The sequence below is a fragment of the Lycorma delicatula genome, chromosome 2 (genome assembly GCF_047948215.1).
Source record: "Lycorma delicatula isolate Av1 chromosome 2, ASM4794821v1, whole genome shotgun sequence".
NCBI classification, from domain to species: domain Eukaryota; kingdom Metazoa; phylum Arthropoda; class Insecta; order Hemiptera; family Fulgoridae; genus Lycorma; species Lycorma delicatula.
The window spans coordinates 216,379,719-216,395,654 of record NC_134456.1 but is presented as its reverse complement, the minus strand read 5'-3'; the positions used below and the strand labels follow the sequence as shown (position 1 = coordinate 216,395,654).

Sequence of the window (15,936 nt, the reverse complement as noted above, 5' to 3'; positions counted from 1 at the left end):
GTGTCAGTGGATAATATGTGAATATCTTACTAATTTTGTGATTTATTTTTCCCTATTGTAAAATGATGCTGTATTCATCGTTCAGCAGTGAAGGATCTTCAATCATACACCCGTACTTTCTGGAACTGGAACTAGGGTCAGAAGATTGGGAAATGGGATTACAATACATAATGACTGGTAACAGCATACCTAACCTTGAAAAGAATGTCAGCGATAGATTTATGTTCACACTAGTGGAAAATGTAAACAAAGACGAAAACAACAAAATATATTCCTATTCCCAGTGGCTGTTATGAGATGGACAATATTGCAGAGTATATTGAAAACTAGAAGATTTACAATAGGTCGTACGCTCCAGAGCCAACAAAAATACATTGCAGAAGGAAATCAAAAACACTGTATTTGTAGATTTCACTGACAAATTACAGCTTAGCTCCTTTGTTGGGTTTTAAACAAAACTGTTGTCGCCTAATGTTATACACGTACCTGAAAATCCTGTAAACATAGCGCCTGCAAATGTTATCCAAGTAAACGTAAGTAAAGTACTTAAACAAACCCATATATGTGAGTTTAACAGTAACAGATTTGGCTAAATTAATCATGTATGACTATCATTACAATCATTTTTTATGAAGATATGGTCATGAAAACATAAAACTTCTAATGACAGATACAGATTCGTTATTATATTCAATTATACCCAAAGATGAACATTTTATAAACAGAGATCGAGATTTTTTTTATCAAAAAGACAGGCGTATTTATGGCTCAAGTCTCGGTTGTGAGCATCGGCTAATTTAAATATATTAAAAAAATCACTTAGATTTTTATATCAATAATATATTTGAATGAAAATAGATTTTTTTATATATAGATATGAAGATAAAGAAAAAAGGACGAGGAATTATATGTTCTGTAGTGAAAAAGCTGTAGAATTATTACCATTTGAAGCTCATATTTCAGGTTACAATTACTGTGGCCCAGGCACAAAATTAGATAAAAGATTGAAGCGTGGTGATAAAGGTATCACTAAATTGGATGATACTTGTAAACTGTATGATATAACTTATTCAAAATATTCAGATAATAAAACAAGATCTCAAGCCAATAAAGCACTTGCTGAAAGAGCTTAGGAACACGTAATCGTGCTAGATAGTAGTTGACTGAAAGAGCAGCTGCCTACGCTACCCAACCCCGTAGGGGGAAGACATTCACCTTGTGACGTTACCAGTCACCACAACCCCCCCCCCCCCATTCTGAGCTGTACCAGAGGTCGTCTTTAGACCCTCTAACTGATTACATCACACAGTCATCACCCAGGCCTCGGTTGGGATGCCACCAATGTAAATGCCTCGGCAGACATTTGCATCAGTAAAATACATATCAAATTTCATCTTCACATAGGCCTGAAATGGACATCTTCACATCCAACCTAACATGGTTCCTTCAAACTAACCAAAAATGCAGAAGCGCAAACTCCACGCCTAGTCCAGATTTGACAGCACTGTTCATGACTGTGACTGTCTCAGAAAACGAACCAGTTTAAAGTTAAATCAGTGCTACACTCATACTGATCAAAATTATGTCTTATGCAACATAGAAATTCACACCTACACCAAATAAGACGACCAATTTAGGTCACCTAACAAGAGAAATGTAAGCTCATTCCAAACTACCTAAGCAGTAACTAACGCAATGAATCTTAAATCTAAATTTTGTGGTAGATTGAAGCTTAAAAGAAAAGGTAGGAGAATAAAATTAAAGCAAGGCCACAGTATTAAAAAAAAATTGATACAATAACAAAACATGCTTTAAATATTAAGAACTGATTAAATACATGAAACAGTTGAAAATTCCACATTTTAGCGGTATTTTTATGCTAGATGCTTTACCGAAAAAGATTAGAAAAAATAAATGCTCTATAGTCAATTTAGATACTTCAAACAGATTTGGTAGGTAATGGGTTTTTAAAAAAAAATGTAGACTACTTTGACAGTATAAGTAATGTACACCCCTCCTACAAAATTGATGAATTATTTCAGAGAATCCACTGTAATATACAATCAAACTGATGGCAATATAATTTGCGGGCGATTATGTTTAGTTTTTGTGTGAATAAATTATATGTTTTTTTTCTCCTAAATAGATATGTTATGTCTACAATCAATTGATTGTAACAGTTCAATGATTAAAAATAATTTTTTCCTCCACTCAACCTTTTGAATGGAAAATATGAGTTGGGTTTAAAATGGTTGATGACAGCTAACACTATTTCAAATGTTGAAGAGAACAAAAATAATAAATTGTGTTTCATGTTCAATAAAGACGTCAAAAAAAGATGAAAATAATAATTATGAGATTGAAAATATTGGTAAATATATAGAGTGAAATGAAAAAAATTAAAAACAGCATTTCCTTGAAGGTGAACAGCAATACATTACAGACTGAAATTAAAAGCACTGTATGGATATTTTTCAGATATAGATTGTAGTATTGGCGGTCTACTGGGTTATGGATCGAGAATTCTCAAACCAAATGTAACACATGTATCACATCAAATGATAAATATAGCTCCCGTAAATATATAAATGCAAAATGTAATTTTATTTTGAGTAGTTATAAAAATGAAAATCAAGATTGTATTTTTTATGATTTTCGATTACATGTAGATTCAGGTGATACAAATGAAGAATACCTATTTTATATTGAATTTGTACCAGTAGACGGGAGAGAAATTTATGATTTAGTGATAGAGTTGACTGACGAAAATGATAATTTATTAAAGCTATGTGGTGAACTAGTGAGCATATTGTTAGTATTGAGACAATGAAATAAATAACAATTGAAATTTTTTTTCATCTTACTATAGGTAGATAATGCCTCTTATGTATAGAAGTGATGAGTTTTTTAATTAAAAAAACATAACTGACTGAAGAAAGCATTAAAAAATTAAAATCTCTAGGATTTGAAATTGCTGACGGGAAATTAAAAGCAACACATTATTGAAATGAGAAATTAATTTTTTTTATATAGATTCTGTAATGAATTATTCAAATGTTCACAAAGTTGCACATTCAGATGAAATGTTAATGTATAAACAATACCACAAACATTACCCATTTATAAATAACTTTGATGAGCTGCAGTTGATTAAAATACCAATAAATCAATCAGATTGTTTACTGTTCCAGGCGATAGTTTTTTGCTTGTTTGTGGAAAGCTTGCAGGTGCTAATGGGAAAAAATCAACAACTTCAGAATTAGTTAATTTTGCAGGTGGATTTTTATTTGATGAAATACAGTATCTTACTAACATGCAAGAAGTAGCCAGGACAAGAAATGTAGGTGTGACGATTATGAAAAATGCTCTTTCAATCAAAAATTCTTTAATTTCATCATCTGAAAGAGCTGGATGGGTTAATGGTAAAAATAAAATAGATATGGATGATGATGGTAATTTTACTTTATGTATACCATTATCAATGTTGATGGGTTTTGGTGAAGACTATAAAAGAATAATCATAAACAATAGGCAAGAATTAGTGTTGAAACGTATGAGCTGATTATGTATGAGCTATGACTGTTGTCATAAGACATAAGATAATAATATTATTTTATTTAATTTGTATGTATGGCCTAATACAGATATCAAGCCTGCTGTTAGATAATTTTACCATTGAAAACATTTTTATTTTTTTTTTTTGTTATCATATAATAAAATACATTAAATAAAGAACCACGGAAACTGATGCAGAACCTGGATGAATGTTTCCGATGTGCTTTTTGTTAAATTTATTAACAAAAGCCCCCGACATAAAATAAATCCAATAATCAGAACATTATATAAATTTAGAAAATCTCCTGTCGATGTATACAACAGAGACGCCCTGGTTCAACCACCATTATACAACTAATCCCAGTAATACACACTTTAATATTTACATAAAAAATACATTAAATAATGATCAATCACATTTTACGGCTGAATGTAAGGATGTGTTCCCAATATATGTTTGATGTTAAATTTACATGCTGAAAGAGTGGATGTACTGAAAAATACATAGCAAAACACGGGTTTGAAGTGCCCCCCCAAAGTATACATTAAATAACCACAAATTAAAATGGTGGTTGAACCTGGACACAATATACTATTATAATATTCCGAAGCAATTTTGATTATGATTAATTATGAGGATGTGGGCAATGCATAAGTATTTCCAAATTCTGAGAATATTAACAGAAACATAATATCACAATAAAGTAACACTATCTTCAAATGCTTTAGTAATAATAGTTATCTGTAATAGCAGTTCCATTATGATATTATATTCACAACAAATGATAATGTTTTATTATTTCAATGAATAACTTACATTATGACAAGCAAGCAGAAGCATAATAAATTTCTGACATAGTACTCCGATACGCCGTTCATCCAGACTGAGTAAATTAACAGATTGCATGTTCAGCCTCACATTTTGACCAGCTGTGATTTCTTTAACCTAAAATAAACCAACACATTTCAGTTTAAATAATGATTTCATGTACTTAAATAATCATTGTACACAATACAATTACCTATGTACATCAAATGAAAAGGTAATAATAAAGACAGGAAATATCTTCACTAAAGGACAAATATATTACAAGCAATTTCGATATGATTGTATAAGAAAATAAATATTTAGTTTTTACAAGAAACTGAAAAGAATAAAGTAGTACCTACTACCAACTATCCCACATAATGGTTGTTTATTAAATTCCTTCATAAAATTTAGGCTATACACTAATAGAATTTTATTTGATTACACTGTTGTAATTGTATCTATGCAATTACAATTAGGAAGTCAAGTAATTCAGGTTTTTTCTCAGGCTATCTAATACTGATAAAGTAGTATTTAAACCCCAATGAATAAAACACACACACAAAGCGTTTTAAATTCTACTTAAAAAACTGTACTTGCTTTCATATATCCTTCTTTATAAATTTTCTCTCCAACATTTGTAAGGGTAAAGTAGAGCAATATTAAAAATTTTACAATTTTTAAAATTGGGAAATAACACAATAAACATAACACTATGCAATATTAAATGTAATATGTATTTGTAAGAAATAAAAATAAGATAAATAATAATAACTGCTTTTAAGATGCCAAGTAATTTTATTTTTACAAGTGGTAATATTCATTATCTTATACAGATTAATGTATTTATCAAACTTGTTTAACAATATTAGCAAAAAATAAAAATAAATTGTTTAATTATACAAAAAAATACTATATATATATATATTTTTTTTTTAATAAATAATCATACAAAAAAACACAAAAATTCATTTAATTTAGACGTCCAACTGAAGTATATTACAAAATACTGGGCGATTCAAAAAGGACTTCACAATTTTAAAGGTTTATAAAAATTTATTGAGGTAACTTACAGATTTGGTTGAGATCTCATTTCATAAAAAAACACATCAAGTTTGTCATCAAACATTCACTTTGGTTTCCTGGGGCTTCCATTTGTTACATAATATACATCCCACCTGAAGTCGAATTCATTCCAGACTGCACGTAGTAAGTCGGGCATTACTTCTGCAGTGTGACATTAATTTGAAGTTTAGGTCAAGATCAGCAAGCAAAGGCACACGATTTTTAATGAAACCTCACAAGAAAAATCTGGTAGGGCCAAATCTGGAGAGCAAGGTGGCCATACAATTAGACCTTCACAACCAATCCACCAACCTGGGAATTGGAGTATCAAGAAATTCTTGGACTTCTAGGTGGTAATAAGGTGGGGTCAGTAATGGCCCCTCTTGGTCATCTTGCTGATAGTAATGGCACCCATCTTGGTCATCATTGTCTGACTGAGAAATTAGAACATTTTGAAGCATGTCCAGAAAAATACCATTTACGATTGCCTGTTGGCTGGAAGATGAATGGGCCATACAGCCTTTGTTTGCTTAAGGCACAAACAAAAAAATTGGGCTATCACAAATGTGCTGCAAAGTTTTATGAAGGTTTTTGCTATCCCATATTTGGCAGTTTGCCATGTCACTGATGTGAAATGGTGACTCATCACTAAAAATTACACTGTCTGCAGCCAAGCAACTTTGTTTTCATCTTAATTTGTTGAACCATGGTTAGTGAATACTATTTGCTGAACCATGGCTTCAAATGCAATCTTTTATATAATACATGCCAAACAGTTGTTTGTGGAATGCCAGTCTTTGGACTATGTACTATGATTCCTCTGAGTTGTTCTACATCAGCTTTAGGGACATGTGGGTGTACTGGTGATTTTTGTTAAAAAGAACTTTTCTCAATGAAGGTTTGATGCCCAGAATAAATTGTATGCCTAATAAGAGGCACCCTACCATACTCTCTGTGAGAATCATGTTGAACTGCAGTTGCTGAATGCAAATCATGAAACCAAAACACACAGCAAGCACACTCGGCACCAGTAAATGTACCAATTTTTAACAACACTGGTGATTGCAGTTGTGGCTGAATTCAGTACTAATGAACTATGTGAGTCAAAACTTGATGTGTTTTGCTATGAAACGAGACCTCAACCGAATCTGTAAGTTATCTAAATAAATTTTTATATGCTTTTAAACTGTGAAGTCCTTTTTGAATCACCTGATTATAAAAAAAATATAAATAAATTTAAATAGTAAAAGAACATTGACTACAGCAAAAATTCAGCTTTTTGATAAGGGAATTTAACATGAAACTCTCTTAAGCTCACAAGATTAGTTGCAATTTCTAAAACATCACACATTACACATTATGCAGGTAAAAACAGCATGCAATTTGTGATGTAGGAATAAAAGTAATCCAAAATTTTCCTTATTTCAAGTAGATCAGTGCGTAATTATGTAATTATCAGATCAGGTGAAAATTTTAATGATACTGAAAGGTACATTAGGCTCAATTAAATCAAGACATATTTAATAACATTTCTGAGTAGGTGCATATGACTAGTTAAAAATCCAATAATACATATTTCTTTAGGATTGATGAATAAAACAAATTTCACATTTAAGAATGAACAATCCAATAGAAATTATGAAATAAAATAATTTTAAAAGATGAAAAATATAATTTGATCTCGCACAAAAAAAATTCTTTTTTTTAATTTAATTTATAATTAACAATTTTTTTAATGAAAACTCATTGCTTAAATAAATGCTGGAAGTAAGCAGAAAACTACACCTAATCTTATTTTACTTCAATGATTTATTGGAAAAGGTTTAATAAATGTCTAATTAACATAGACATTGCTTTTGTAATTATTCTTATTCCACAATTTTTAACTTCCACTTGCTATTTCCAGAATATTGGTTAAATGTTATTATAAATAATATATTTGTTATACAATGTTTTATATATATATATATATATATATATATATATATATATATATATATATATATATATATATATATATATATATATATATGTGTGTGTGTGTGTGTATATTTTTTTTTCTGCTAACATAGTCATACTTACTTGCTTTATTTCAACTCACAATGATTTTTCATGTTTGTCCTCAAATCTTGCATCCTTAATTTAACATACTTCCTGACATTGCTGATTGATGAAATTTTGCATGGTTACTAAGGTTGGGTGACAATACAATATTCCACAATTACTTTTGCAGTATTTACCCTCCCATATGGGGGTAAATAAACATAGGTGCAGGTGTAAGTAAAAAAACTGCAAAATATGCAGAATGGCGATGCAGGGTTTTAAATCCAAATTAATCTACTAATTAAACTCATGCAATGTATGATAATAATTTGATTAATAAAATATCTTAATTTCATAAAAAATAACACTTTTAGAACTATAATTATAATCTGCTTTCAACCTATATAAAGTTTTTCTTAAACTGTAATTATTATTTTTTGTTTAACCTCCGGGACCACCATTAGGTATTGCTTCAGATGAGATGAATGATTTTTAGTGTGTGTGAAAATGCTATACCTGACTGGGATTCAAACCAGAGACCTCCGAATGATAGGCTGAGACGCCACAACTCGCGCCACAGAGGCTGGCAAACTGTAATATTACAACTACTGTATTATCTAGTAACAGTAAAAATTATAACATAAAAACAACCACTACTGAAAAATCTCCTGAACATAAACATAGTATATGTATGTATGTATATATATATATATATATTTCGATTCCAGTACTGGACGGCGGAATTTGCATATTCGTCCAAAATAAACATCAAAAAACAATTTTGAAAAATTAGCAAATCATAAATATATGTTTTAATATAATTATAAAATTTTCAACTGAATATGCAGAATCCTGTAAAAACTGATTCTTGGAATAAACATGGTATCTTTAACTTATCTATTTATTTTATTTTTTGGTGGTCTATATTTCATTTAAAATAATCTAATATACATGTTACTATACAACAATGAATACTTACCACTTTATCAAAACCAATATCTATTGCATACTGGTTTAATGATGCCATTTTTGCTGGTACATTATGACTTCCATACCAAATGTATGAATCTTTAGCAAACTGCAAAATATATAAAAAATAAGTTTATTATTTTGCAAGGCATTAAAATTCCTTATAAAAGACAATATATAAGGTGGAAATAATCATCTGATACAGTTCTACAAACTAAATGATAAATAATATTGTAATGACCATGTTGATTTATTTACATTTGACAACTAGGCTTCAAGATGTCTTCGTAAAGAATTAAATCTCATATTTTTCTTATGAAACAATTGGCATCAAGAGAAAAGACTGCATAATGCTATCGTAAATTTTTGCCAAGCATTTGTAATTTTTTTTTAGCTTGGTATTAGTAATTTTCTGAATAAATTTTTGTAACATGGCACCATTGGTATTCTATATATAAAATATAAATAATGAGTTTAGCTTATTAACTGTTGTAAGCTGAACTCTCATTATTTAAATCTCCTGAGTACACTCCCACAACTTATTTACAGTATAATTGAATTAAATATAAGACAAATCATTTCATGTACAACTACAATAAATGCTGAAATTTGCGGCATCTATTTTTTGCAAAAGCTGAATATACTAGCACAAAACAATATTTAATCCGTTTCAGACCAACTGCGAGCATAACCTACAACAGAAAATTTTACATTGAAGAAACCTGCAGGCTATGCTCACAGCATCATATTCACACATACATAAATTGTATAATATACTTTTAAATCATCTATCCCTTATACAACACTATATACATTTCATATTTTTGACAGTAGAATTCTAATCAAAACAACTACTTGCTAATTTAACTGCTTCTTATTTAAAGTTAGTTTTTGTTAAACAGGATGTCAATGAATAACTCTCTGCTTTCATATAAACAAGATTCAAAATATTCTGAGATCATTACAAATGATATGATCAATATGTACTCTAATACATCAATAATACTTTAATACAACCAAGAAATTTATATTGTATTAGAGAAATATGTAGATCCAAATGAATGAAAGTTTTTAAGGATACCAATTTAAAAATTACCAATATTGAAAAACCCCACGCTACTTTAATAGTGTGAAAAACTTCAGAAATGAATCATGAAACCATCAGTTATACATCCAAGAAAATGTTTTAGGTGTTGATATTAGTAAAGAAGTTCAAGATATTCAATTTTAACTGATAATTAGGAAATGTATCATAGGGTGGTTGTAAAATTTATACCAAAACTGCTATTAACTCGACAAAAAGAACTTAACATTCTTCTTCTTTTATCAATCCTGAGTGGTTTGCAGCTGATCTCCATACACATTTCTCCACAAGTCCCTTCAACTCCATGAAAGTTTCACAATTCAAATTCCACGTAATTTGATAGATATACCTCAGTCTTTGCCTACCTCTAGCATTTTTCCCTTCCACAGTACCTTCTGTTAATGTTTTAATTAACCCATCATGCTTTAACGAATGGCCAAAATATCTGTCTCATCTTTGCTTTAAAATACTAAGAAACAAAACTTTGCCAAATCGACCCTCCTTAACACCTTCTCATTGGAAACACTAGCCACTCATTAGACTTTCATCAATCTGTGGTAACACCACATTTCAAAAGCTTTGGCCCTCTTTTTCTCTTCAATTCCCTTTGTCCACATCTCAGTCCCATACAAAGGTCTTTAGCAATTTTTTTCTAAGGTCTTTATTAAGTTTACTAGAAGTAAAATGGTCCCTCCTTTTATTAAATCCATTCTAGGTCAGGCTTATGAAACTTATCACTTTCTTCTTTGATCTACAATCTGTCGTAATTCTGCTGTGCAAATACATAAAGGAGTCTACATTTTTCAACTGCTCTCCATCCAGCTTCACATTGTTAACATGTATCTGGATTATGCTAATAACTATTTTGAATATCTTAAGGCTAGCATCCCTTGTCACTGCCTTGCCTGTGCTACATGCTTATAGAACTTCAAAAGTTGGAAATAATTTTTTAGTAATAGGTTGTTGCTCTCAGAGTTATCGCTACGCACAATGATCTAAAATTTTTCACACCATGTTAATGTTTCAGCCTAAAAGATTAACAGCTATAATACTGTTACATGATAACTGACTACTCATATGTGCTCTAATAAGCTATATTATACTTACTCTTAAATTACTAGTATATTATATTATACTCTTTAATAAGCTTAATGAAAGAAATATGTAAGATTAAATTTTAAACCATTATATTATAAAAATATACAAGTTTAAAACCAGGGCTAAAACATACTTGTACTACTTTATAATGTCAATTGATTTTTACTTTTCTGAAAATAAAGGAAAGTAAAACAAAAAAATCAGTCAAAATTTTGGGAGTAGGGCTTTTATAAATCCTGATATTTCATGATCCCTTCTAACCTAAAGATACAAAACCTATAGGAAATTCCAGAAGGATGTATAAATCTTCCCCTGTATTTTGATAAATATGATCCGATTGCCTGAACATTAAAACTTCAAGTTTTGCTCAAATATTTCTACGGATGGTGCCATCCGGATTGATGCGGTCAAAATGTTTAATTTAATCAGACAAGGAGGGTAAACTTATTTACCACCATTTTAAAATTTAGACTTTTGGATAAATCACAGGAACTTAAAATTCAATACAGTGATAGTACAACAGAAGTTGTTCACAGTACACATGTACAGTATATACACCAATACCACCTATGTCATCAGAGTTGAGGGTAGAATACAATTAGATAATTGTTTTAAGAGTTTTTGTTATATATTTCTAAAATGAACTATTAATCATACATGAAACTTAGATAAAATGTTTTTTTTTTTTTCAAAAGTTCTAACGTCATATAAATTTTGACCCCAATCTAACAAGGGGATAACAAAAATATTTTTTTTAAAATGCTGTTAAACATTTCTAAACCAGGCTAATCGTTAAAGCACCAAATTGAACAATGTCTGTGCACAAGATCTTACTTGTAATAAGTTTTAAGCTTCTATAGATAAACGGTTAAGGTAGTATCCAATTTCATACTTAATTATATTTTGTCCTATGTCATAGATTTTACGTTCGAGAACAAAATTTAATTAAAATGTTTCATATAACAGGATCAAATAGGAAATTAATTTTTGCACTAGTTAACATTGATATATTTAGCACCTTCTATTACCTAGTAAAATACTGTCAGAACTTTTAAAAATACTCTGTAGAAATTAATCTCTTTTTAAATTTTTTATTAAATTTGCTACCTAAAATCAATTTCAACTTCAATTCTATAATAATAATAATAATAATAATGTCATTAATATTTAAAAAGTTAGTCTGGGAAAAGCTGGGAAAGTTATAACTCTTTGTCAACTTTTTTCTTTTTTTAATTACAATAATTTGTACTTTCTGCAACTGTAATTGTTTAATAAAAAATATAACCTTAATTTTTTTTGTACAAATTTTAATATAACACATTATCAACAGAACAATATATAAATAAAATTTATTTAATTCATCACCTTAAAATTCTTTTCATCATTAAACATTTAGAAGTTACCTATACTAGATAAGTAATGGAATTATTTATAACACAATTTTCAGTTATCAATGAAACGTATTGATTAATGATGTACTAAATAAGAGATATTTTCTTTTGTTACTAAATAATTTGGCATGAAAGTGTAACTATGGTTTAATAATGCACACATGATTCAAATTTTATTACTGAAGAAAAGGATAACGACATTACTACGAAGTGATGTATGTAATTACCTGCCATTTGTTGAAGTAAGAAAACTATGCTTCCAAATGTCAGAATTATTTTTAAATATTCTCAGTTACAGTACTGAATGAAAAAAAGATGAAGTCAATTTAATAAAATTAAAATGAACACAGCAGCCCATCTGGCTGCTGTGTTCCATTACTCAACTAGTTTTAACTAAACAACCCTAATAATAAAATAATACCATTTGTCATGATCTGTAATTAATTTACTTAATGACTACATTTTGCAATATATATATATATATATACACGAGGTGCTACAAAAGTTCAGGGAATTTTAATTTCACACGCGAACCATTGCTGGTATGACCTGCTGCCACTAGATGTGGCTAACAGTACTCTTTGTGAATCAGTGTTCCAACAGCTGTGACAGTGAGAGGCTGCATTGTTGACTTTCATGCGGTTCTGTAACGTTGTGATTTACTGCTTCGGCGAAGTTCTAAATGGCAGATTTTAAAGAGAAAAGAACCTGCATCAAATTTTGCTTCATGCTTAAAAAAACTGGTGCAGAAACCCATCGTGTGCTTGTGAAAGCATTTGGTGACAATGCTATGAGTAAAAGTAAAACTTTTTTGTGGTACAAACGATTCAAAGATGGACGAACGACAGTCGATGACGATGAGCACTCAAGAAGACCATCAACAAGCGCAACACTGGAAAACATTGCGAAAGTGCGAGAGGCTATTGTTGCAGATCGTAGACAATTCATGATGGTTATGCAATTGTACAAATGTCGTACGGGTCCGTGCAACGCATCTTGTCGGACAATTTGAACATGAGACGCATTGCTGCAAAATTCGTACAGAGATTCTTGAACAGCGACCAGAAACAAAATCGCTTAGCTGTCTGTAGTGAATTGAAAAATTCAGCAAGAGTTGACCCTAAAACTAAGCAGCTGTTGTTGCAGTGGAAGTCGCCAAGTTCACCGCGACAAAAAAAAACAAGCGAAGTCCATGATGAATGTTTTTTTCTGACATCAAAGGCATTATCCATAAGGAATTTGTTTCTCTAGGTCAAACTGTTAATGGGATGTTCTATTGTGAACTTTTGAAGTGGTTACATGAAAGCATTAGGCACAAACGTTCAGATCTGTGAGAAAGCAACAGCTGGGTTCTGCACCATGACAACACGCCCACGCACACATCGCTAGCCGTTTGGAATTTCTTGGCTTCCAAAAAGACGGTAGTGATTCCCCACCCACCCTATTTGCCTGGTTTTGCCCCGTGTGACTTTTTTCTTTTTCCGAAAATAAAATTTCAATTGAAAGGCCGTTGTTTTAACACAATTGAGGAGATTCGGGAAGAAACGCAGAACATGCTTCGTACACTTACACCTGCAGACTTCCAGGGATGCATGGAATCATGGGAAAAACGCTAGGATCGCTGTATCAATGCCCAATGAAGGAGACAGTGGAAATTATAAGTTATGGTAAGCTTATTTTATTTTTATGGTAAAATTCCCCAAACTTTTGGGTAGCACCTCGTGTGCATATATATATATATACACACACATATATATATATATATATACACACACACATATATATATATATATATTACATCCAGTTTACTAATTAAACTCAATTTCAAAACATATGAATGTTTGGTTTACTGTATGTAATTTTTATTAAATTTTGTGACTAACAGTCTCTTGCTTAATCTACATACAATCTATCTTGAGATACTAAAAGAATTTCACTAGCTGAAAAAATGTCATTTGAACGTTTTGTATGAAGTGTTCAGGTGTATCATAAGCAAGTATGACAGGTTGTCATTGAAAAGTGACCATTTTATATGGAAATCAGAAAAGGGTTTTTGAACTAAGATGCAACTTTATAAATGTAATTTTTCTCTTAAACACCCATAATGATATAATTTAATTGATTTTATACTACAACAAATAACCAAGAAAAATATTTATAATGACATAGTCAACTTCTGATATTTTGAACAAATTAATTAAACCCAAAAATGATTCAAAAGCTGTTTTAATTAAAAACGTTAACATCAATCATAAGATTAAAAAAAAACAATACTTTATTTTATGATGTCATATTATTATATAAAATGCAAATGAAAACTGACAAATTAACCCTTAAACATGGTTAAACCATTTAATTAGCAATACTAGTCATGACTCAATGATGTTCTTCCCTGCTTGTCATTCTGTTTATTACATTTATTTAAGCATCGCATTTGAGAATTTGTTTGTGAAATTCAATATGGAAATTTTTGGGATTTACCAAGTACTTTGTAAATTCCTAACTTTTCTACAAATTCAGAAATCCTAACTTTCAGATAAATCTACAAGTTAATTCACAATTGTTATATACAAAAACATTACTACATGATGCCAATTACATGCTGTAACTGAACTTTATATGCTGAAAAATTCTGTGTACTGAACTTAATACCATATTAGCAAACAACTTAACATTTGCCTAGTTAACTAATCAAATTAATTGATTGTTAGAAAGTTACTTCAGTGAGTTAATGTGGCAGTGGTTGATAGGCAAACAAGATCTATTTGAATATGTCCTAGATGCAATAAAACAGGATGGCCACCCGAAACACATAACTAAAAATGCAAATACTATTTCAACATATAATATTGGGAAAAAAATTGTTCATTTTCATGTAATAATCATTTTTATCATAAATTGTAAAAAGTGTAGTGGCATCTGAATAATAGAAAAGGACCCAATTTTGGAAAAAAAAATATTACAAAACCAATTTTACCGCAATAGTGTAAGAAATCTTTCTAACTTTGAGTGCATCATCCTAACATCTTTCCCCTGTCATCTTCTTCATCATCAGTACTACCAGCTGTAGAACTGAACAATTCTGTCCTTTTCTTGCCTGACTCTCTTCAAATAAATACATAATGAATAAGATTAATTTTTTTCTTTGAATAACCACAAATAAGTTAGCATCAGCAGAACACAATATTCTTTATAAAATACCAATAACAGTTATAAATTAATATACCATAATCATCAATAAAAACAATCTCAAAACATGTAAATTAAAAATTCTTAAACTTGATCTAAACCCCTTACTTATAAATTAAATACTTTCTTATAATCTAAATAAATATGTAAATGTCTGATAAAACAAATTAAGAAATGTATACCTTCCTGGCCATATCTAAACATTCAACAATATTTACAATGTCATAAACTCTACGCTTCTCTACTCCAAGATCAGTGGCTATATGTTTTATAGAAATTGATCTTGGTCTTTGATTTTCCATATCCATGGGAAATAACGAAAGAAATCTGAAAAATTCAAATATTAAATTTTACAAAAAAATTTATAAAATATAAATACTGATATAAATTATTAATATTTATATTAATAAATATAAGAACTGTTATGTCTTATGATTATCGACAGAATTACAGATTTTTTTTTTAACTACCCAAATTAATGACTAATCCATTTTACTACTTATATCAAAACTGCTAAGCAGTTTTTTGCTAATTTTTTAATAAACATTTTATTTTATTAACAATCTTATCTTTTTTCAACTGATTAATTTGCACTGTTTATATAAATATTACATTTATTTAAAATTAACTCTCTACAAAAAAGTTATTAAATTCAATCCGTTAACTTATTTTAACATGTAATTCTATATCAAAAGATTTTAATTAGGTACAAATAATGATGTAATATAATATTT

At 29.7% G+C, this 15,936-nt stretch overlaps 1 protein-coding gene across 1 annotated transcript in view; it reads right to left on the bottom strand.

Moving 5' to 3' along the window:
- LOC142319651 (transcription factor E2F7-like) overlaps positions 1–15,936 on the bottom strand; it is a 46,156-nt gene that overhangs the window by 26,095 nt on the left and 4,125 nt on the right. The window contains exons 3-5 of the mRNA XM_075357191.1: positions 15,385–15,529; positions 8,451–8,549; positions 4,373–4,501 (exon numbers count right to left, since the gene is read on the bottom strand). Coding sequence (XP_075213306.1) covers positions 4,373–4,501; positions 8,451–8,549; positions 15,385–15,529 — 373 coding nt within the window. The remainder of the gene's footprint in view (positions 1–4,372; positions 4,502–8,450; positions 8,550–15,384; positions 15,530–15,936) is intronic.